This window comes from Podarcis erhardii (assembly GCF_964252035.2).
Source record: "Podarcis erhardii genome assembly, chromosome: 13".
Taxonomy (NCBI): Eukaryota; Metazoa; Chordata; class Lepidosauria; order Squamata; family Lacertidae; genus Podarcis; species Podarcis erhardii.
In genome coordinates this window covers 27,412,035-27,420,090 of record NC_138502.1, presented here as the reverse complement: position 1 = coordinate 27,420,090, position 8,056 = coordinate 27,412,035, and the positions used below count along the sequence as shown (strand labels likewise).

General features: G+C 44.0%; 1 protein-coding gene across 4 annotated transcripts in view; it reads right to left on the bottom strand.

Moving 5' to 3' along the window:
- Nucleotides 1-214: 214 nt before the first annotated feature.
- ORMDL3 (ORMDL sphingolipid biosynthesis regulator 3) overlaps nucleotides 215-8,056 on the bottom strand; it is a 32,067-nt gene continuing 24,225 nt past the window's right edge. For all 4 annotated transcript variants that reach the window (XM_081837068.1, XM_081837067.1, XM_081837069.1 and 1 more), the window contains one exon: nucleotides 215-7,653. In XM_081837068.1, the coding sequence (XP_081693194.1) occupies nucleotides 7,518-7,653 (136 nt within the window). In that variant the 3' untranslated portion in view covers nucleotides 215-7,517. The remainder of the gene's footprint in view (nucleotides 7,654-8,056) is intronic.

The following is an 8,056-nucleotide window of genomic DNA, read 5'->3' as shown; positions in this document are numbered from 1 at the left end:
TAAGGCAGCTTCCCACGTCACTATCATTAGGATGAAAAATGACTCAAAAAGGCCCTGATCTGGAAGCAGCCAAGAACCCTCAACACAATGTCAAAACACCATTGTCTTTTTCAGGCATCCTCCCTAGTCAAGGGAAGAGCAGGACAGTGCTCATTGACACATTAGAGCTTTTCTTATATTTTTGTACAGATTCGAGGAATACATACAAGATATATTACATGAATACTGATTTTTTTTAATTGGTTTGTCTTTGAATACTGTAGAAAGGACTCATAAAAATAATATTCACACTTTGTCTTAGAAAGTTCTCCAGATGAAAGTTTTCTTTTCTCACATGTACACGACAAAACGAGAGCAAATCCAGAAACAAAAGAAGATTTTAAAAAAATAAAACCAACACAACCGTAATTCTATGTTCGACACAAAGGTGTAAAACATTTAACGCTCACTGAAAAGAACATTCACACTCACATTCTAAAAATTATATTTCACAGATAATGGTAAATCAATACAATAGGTTAATTCACTACAATTAAAGAACAATCCACAGACATATCATAAAATGCAGTTTGTGGCAACAACTCAGCTACCATGCCCTCCTAAAGAGCTTACTACCATACCTTTAAAATAGTTAATTATTGTTGTTGTTTTTAAAATTAAACCCTTATGAAGTAAACAGCCTATAAAGCTAAGAGAAAAACCTAGACCTCACCAATCAATTGATGCCAAATTAGCAATTAAACCCACAAGTATTAGCTCCTGTAGTAAACACAGCACCTTGCTGTTAAGTCGTGAAAAGAGCTCATTGGTCTTTTCCCTTTTCCTTCCATTTCTGGAGTTCCAGAAATGCTACATATGCCCCTTTGGCAGGGACCCTTTAATCATTGTTACACTGTTCCCTGCATGGTCACATATACATGACCTGCCCATATGATACTATGCTTTACCTGGTGCAAAAATATGGGTGGGAGCAGGCCATTTGCAGCCCCACAACCCAGTTCTACTTATTTCGAGCAAAACTTTCTTGTGGCAACTTGGAAAGACGTTGCTTCCTTTCCACTGATCTTTGAGTGGACCATTGTGCGATTGCGTGTTCCATCATTACTTCTGCTGTTACAGAGGTTCTCATGGTCAGGAACAGCATTGTTGTTGTAGAGATCAAATCAGGAGCACAGCTGTTCAGGCACAGATTCCCTACTCACCAAGCCACCCTAGGTGCCGGTTGGAGGAAGGAACCGCAGGCAATTTGAGTAGGGACACTAGCAACTCTGCTGACCGTTAGATGATAATCAAATAACAAATCCAGTTCTGCTGCAAATCTTTCACACCTGCTACACTCCTCTCTGAGAAACGACTTCTGCCCTGATCATCTGCTCTAGCCCAGGGAGGGGGAACCTACAGACCTCCAGGGTACTGCTGAACTACAACCCCCTTATCACCCTCACCATTGGTCAAGGGTGATGGGAGTTTGGTGCCCACCAGTACCAGGAGGTCCTCCTGTTCTAGGTATCTGCCAGCACTTTGGCTCCAGACTTGGCACAAAGCACACAGCTACTCAGTCTGCTCCGTGGAACCTGCATGCTATGCAAGCTGCTTGCTGGGAGAGGGGTTGTTCTCCTCTAGGCTGCTCTGTGCATTGTCCTGGGCGTGCACAGACTCCATAGAGTCCCCATCAAAAGCCACAAGAAAACCTTGATTTGTTTCAGATAGGCTCCATATTTTTTTTCTATCAACATGCTACATTAAGTCCTTGAATCCCGTGTTGAGATTCCCCGTGTCTTTTTATTTACAATCTATTTATTTTGTGTGCGAGAGGGAGCGATTCCAGATCGGGACCATAATGAAATCACTGAATTTCAATAATCACTGAAAACCCACTTCTTGCCTGAAGCTGCTGTTTGCAGATAATGGCAGCTTGGGGGGTGGGCAAACAACTTCACAGAGGGGTAATTTTCAGGAGGATAGTAGCACAGGGGAGAAGGGGTAAACCTCAGCTTTTTATTGCATACACATGGGAAATGCCAGGCATGATTTTAGTATAACTTGAAGCTTTGACCACCACAGGCCCATGTTTCAGATTGTTCCTGCACTTATCACAGAACCTGACAACAGAAACCCTAGACAGTGCATGGCCTTTCTGCTCAGTCTCTAAGATGCACCAGGCTTGAGATGCATTTTATACCTTAATTATACCAGCCTGGGCAAAGCAGCCTTGGTACCTACAATTATTCCAGGAGAAATGTGTTCACATGCAACATTTGTGTGGGAAATCCCATCCTCTCCACTCACCGCTTTGATGATGAAGAGAGCATTTATTTATCTGTAAAGCCATGTAGGGTGGAGAGAGATTTGTGGCCCAGAGACAATACTGCAAATGGTGCACTGCATTTTGAGTCCCCTTCAAAATGATTACTAGGGTGCTGGTGGAAGAGATTGGCCTTTGGGACAGTGAATTAAAGGGACCATGCTATCGCCTGCCCACCCAGCACCTCCTTTAGAAGAGCAGGAAGGGCTCAGTCGCTGTTTGCTCCCAAGGCAAACTGAGGAGGAATTTGGGGCTCTTCGTAAAAGGCCCAGTGGACCTAACTGGGTTGGTTAAAACACAACTCAGAAAAGACAATTATACTTCCGCCCCCCCCCCCGGCCATCCTTAGTTAGGCTAAGGCATGTCCACTACCCTCTGCCAGGGATATTCCATTAGGGGCGCACACAGGGGAACAATTTACTGATAGAAGTGATTCCAAATTATTAAAAATGATAGGATGGTGCATCGTCTATAATAAGTTCTGCTGCCCACAGAAACCACAACTACTAAATTTTATAGTATACAGAAACCTTCTTCTTTATGGAGAGTGCCCAGACTTAGCAAAGTAGCTCTTTCTACAGTACCGAGTTACAGAAAGTGGTCAACAAGGAAACTGCATGAACTTTCGTGTCAGCACCAAGAAGCAGCTTCATTGGGGAATATGGAAAACAAATGGGTTTCACACCATATTAACAGGGCTTGCTCTGTTTGACAAAGCCAGGACTGAGCAAGTCCTCAGCAAATGAGAATATAGGATTGACCACAGCCCAGGCTCTCTTCATCTCCACTTGGTTTTGAAAGTTTCCACAATATTTAATATTTTTAATGTAAAGAATCAATCTGCCAGCTGATTCTCTCATATGGTTTTGGCCTGACAACATAAACTTTCTTAGAGCTCACTTTTCTAGTAGCAATAACTATTGCCAGAAGAGTGTGCTGGCAGCTTGCATTGTAAAGGGTTTTGTTTAGATTTTCATAAAGCTAAACCCACCCCCTTTGCTTAACTGTAACAGGAACTCTTACTGACAACGGGAGACACGGCCTGGAACAGCTGGTTCCCCAACTTGGTACTCTCCAGATGTTGTTGCTCTACAACTCCCTTCATCCTAGAGCTCTGGGCCTTGTTGGCTGAGACTGATTGACATCCTAAACATCTGGAGGACTTCAGGTTGCTAAGGCAGGCCTAGAATACCTTGAGAGCACTGTGGCTGGTGAACGGGCTACTCTGAACAATCCCCTCAGTACTCAGAATAATGAAAAAGAAGCGGTAGGAGCAGAAGTTTGCAGAGCAATGAATGACATGAAAATTGGCTGGTGTGTAGACATAGTGCTAATGAGCTCTTTCTATATATTTTCCTTTTTAGTAGGGTACTGATTTATACCCTTGCAAAAGAACATTCTGTTTTTCGGAAGAGTGCAACTTAGATCGGTGTTTAAGGCCTTAACCACCTATATATTGGAATAGCGCTAAAAAATACAGAAGCCCTTTAAGTTATCCATATATTGAGTTACACGTATCATCAAGTAATGAGCACAACTTCTATTGCAGAAATTACGTTGAAGCAGATTGTTTCCCTCCCCCGGTATTTTTGCCTCCTCATCAAAGCAAGACCTGGGGTTAAAATTGTGCGTTTGCTTAAAATTTCTTAAAATCGCTGCTAAATTTCAACTTTTAAGCTGGGCTCATCTGATTCCACTGAATTACTGAAAACTGGGAAGTGGTTGTTCAGCATTCCACTATTATTTTAACACATTAGTAGCTGTTTTTCTTCTGCAGAATAAAGAATGGGAGGTAGAACGGGGAGATCTAGTGCTGGAAAAAGCTAATAATTGAACTGAACTCAAGAAGAAGAAAAATTAAAATGCCTATTACCCCCCCCCCCCCGCTTTTCTGAGAACCCAATGCCAAGTCTGTTCCCTGGTCTTGGTATATTTTTCACATTTCGTTAAATTTGGTTTTCTTCCTTTTTCATGAATATTTTTAAAAAGTACCTTGCTTTCAAGTTGCCTTAGACAGGAAGTTAAAAAATACAGGCTCTAACGGAGGTCAATAGCAGCTCAGCATCTTAGCGCTGGGATTTGGGTGAAAAGCTTACAATGTTAATCCTCTTAGCCCACTTTGCTGGCAGGTGTCTTGAGCAGGGAAGGCCACTTGCTTCTCTCAGAGAAGAATTACACTGGGAAGACCCTGCCTCCCTCTCTGTGCCTAGATGACAAGCTCTGGTCCACACCAGTCATCATCAACAGTGGTATATATATTGCCTATCCGTAATTTCGAAGCTACTGTCATCTTCATAATTCACAAACTCACGTACCTACACTTAATTATAACTGTCAGTGCCAATCAAAACGACAACAACATGACAAGTTGTTGGGCTAGGGCAAGGGCTAGATGACTTCCATCAGGTTGAGGAACTACAGCCTCAGGAGTAACGAGGAATAAGGTCCTGCTCTGTCAGGCAACCAAAGGTAGACATCAGGACCTGGTCCTTCTACCTGGCCAACCAAGAAGGTCTCTGACTGACAGGAAATTGCAAGGGCTGATACTCTTCCCTGTTGTGTCTGGAGGGAGAGCTCCAAGTACACCAGAACCTGACCTTCGATTCCAAGATTACTAGTCTCAACTGCGACACAAAGGCTGCTAAAACATACAGGTGACAAGCCCAAAAGCAATGTTTGGCCGCAGCTGTGCCAAACACAGCTCCACTGTATTTCTTTCAATAGAGGGGTGTGGAACATGCTCCAGGTGCCACTCGGCTCCAGCTCCCATCAACCACAGCTGGCATGGCCAACGTTCATGGATTATGGGAGTTGTAGTCCCCCGACACCTGGAGGTCCCGCAGGTTCACCACCTCTGCCTCCACATTTTCAATCTCCTTTGTTTCTTGCATCATTGTCTCTGAAGCTTTGTGGACTTTAGTACACATTGCCTCCCCGGATAGCCACTTAACTGTCCTTTACATTTTTTGCTGCAGGGGTAAAGCGGCTTTTATTTTTGTCTGTTGAGCTGCCTTGAGCCCCTGGTCAAGGATAGGGATAGAATCATAGAATAGTAGAGTTGGAAGGGGCCTCAAGAGTCAATTAGTCCAAGCCCTTGCAATGCAGGAACCTCAGCTAAAATCATCTGTTTTATTATGTAGATTGTACCAAATCTGATAATGGGAAGGACATCTGAAGGGGGCAACTCCCATCCCTTTAATGATACTGGGGTTGGTGGAAGGCTTTGAAACCTCTTTGCCCAACCCAGAACCTCTGCTTGCTGCAAAGCCCAACAGTATCACCACTGCTAATGTGGCCATTGAGAAACCAGGTGGGCTTTCCCAGTCATCGCTTCTAGATACTGCCAAAAGCAGAGGTGGTGTTTAAAATGCCTTCCTCCTCTTTCCAGGGAAGTGTCCCAAACAGTTCTAAAGATGGAAAAACGGCTTAAGAATTATTGGCACCGGCCTCAAATGTTTAGATGCCTCTCCAGTATAGTGGGGTAAGGAAACATTTCAGTTGCCAAGCTAACAAGCCTGAGAAACAGATTCCAGGAAATACTCAGGCTGTTTAAATCCCATCATAAAACTCATATCGTAGCTAGCAATGTGTGCATTTCCTAGGGTGGGGTGGGTAAGGGAAGGAAAATTGTTTGTTTTTTTACAGGACACAACATTGACAAGAACCACCAAACTCACATACCTATGATCTTGGTGATCAAAACTTAACACACGTTTTTCTTGATGTCCGCATGATTGAATTGCAGCCTGCACCTTAAAAGGCTGTTGGCGATTACATGACATAATGTATTATAGCTCTCAGAGTCTGTTTCTCTCCCCCGCCCCTCCCACCAATCCAACAGAAGCATCAGAAAGAAAGAAACCCACTTACTAATCCATTAGCAGAAGAAAACCCTCCTCCTTGCTGTACCAGTGTTTAGGAAGCAGACCAACCAGCAGTCAGATGTATACCAAAATATCTGCATTCTAGGTGACAGAGAGCAATACAGGGTTTTTTATTCTGACACAGTGGGGCAGTAAAGCAAAAGCCCATTAAACCACATGGGTGGAGGCTGCCCAGGAAACAAGCAACATCTCAGTTAGACATCACAGAGGGCAGCAACAAGATAGCTCTCTCTGAACCCCAGTGCTGGCATGAATCAGCGAATGAATCAACAAAGAGTGGTATCTAACCAACCCTAATCAACTTATGTTGGAAACGGGGCCTGGGTCCTTTGGCCTCATCTTGTGTCTTCTCCACCGCCGTCATTGTACAATGTCAAAATAAACCATCCATGCTTCAAGAGACCGGTCTTTCAGCCGTTGGCTCTCCCATCCAGAAGAGACGCCACAATGAGGCAGCTGCGACTGTCGAAATGTGACAACCACTGCAAGGCAAGTATCAAAACATTTCTTCCCTCTTCCTTTTCGTCCCTGGGTTGTGTTTTCAACCTGCCATGTGGAGTTCCCCACTCCCTCAACCTCAGAGAGGGAAAAGCTTTGAGATATATAGGCAAAGGCTTTTCAAAGAAGACTCTGAAGAGCATTGCTTTTGTAACTGGGGGCGGGGGGGACCTGGTTCATGCCCCTGCAAGAAAGAATGAGAATCCGTCCCAACTGCCTACCAAATAATTAAAATGTATTTATAAATGATCAGCTAAGGTTTCCAAACTCAGAAAGAAATCTGTACCTAGTGTGCATCTCAAAATTTCTGATATAGCCCTTTCGATGAGCAAGTCACAAATCCCCCCCCAAAGGGGACAACTTTATATTAAAGTGCATTTGCTATCATCCTAAACATCGCCTTGCAATAGGCTCCTACCTCTCTATACCTGTCCAAGCCTTCTGGGCTGGATGTCTTCCATTACCCAGAGAGCAAGCTATGAGTACCTTTCAAATCTCAGTGTTGTCTGCGTCTATTTTCAGATTCTTGAAAAATAAAATAATAACAATAATAATAATAAATACGTTTTAAGCTCCCCCCCCCCAGCCCTTGTCTCTCTTCCAAGCTAAACTCTACCCAGGATTCAAGCATCGTTTGAGCCGTCTGCGTTCTCTGTTGGATCTTGGAATCCTGCGCAACATGTGCTCATTTTAAAAAGAAATAAATTTTTTAAAAAGGAGCCATTGTGTGGAAGTGTATCCTGAAGACGCAGCCGGAACGAAGGAAACAGGGTTCTCATGTTGCTGGCCTCTCATAGCTCACCAGAAGGGAATATAAAAGACACACGGGCTCAGTACTTGTTAATCCCAAAGATGCGTACGCCATGCAGTTGCGGTAGCTTGGGGATCAAGACGCTCATCAAGGAGATGGTGTTGATGATGAAGTGTATCCGGTCGTATTTAGTGTAGAAGCTAGTAAGGAAATAACTGGAAAGAAGAGGAGGAAAGAATTGAATCGCGTATGCCCCAGTTCCCTCAACTAGCCCACACTGAGAGTTGAAACATGGAATGCCCGCCCTAGGGAGGTTTGCTGGATGCCCGTATCATGCACACACACACAACATTTTTATATCATGCATATAATATCTCTCTCTATGGATATATAATTTTTATTAAATTTCTGTTTTACCTTTTAGAATATTCACTTAAGGTAAAGGTACCCCCTGCCCGTTTGAGCCAGTCTTGCCAGACTCTAGGGTTGTGCGCCCATCTCACTTAAGAGGCTGGGGGCCAGCGCTGTCCGCAGACACTTCCGAGTCACGTGGCCAGCGTTACAAGCTGCATCTGGCGAGCCAGCGCAGCACACAGAACGCCGTTTACCTTCCCACTG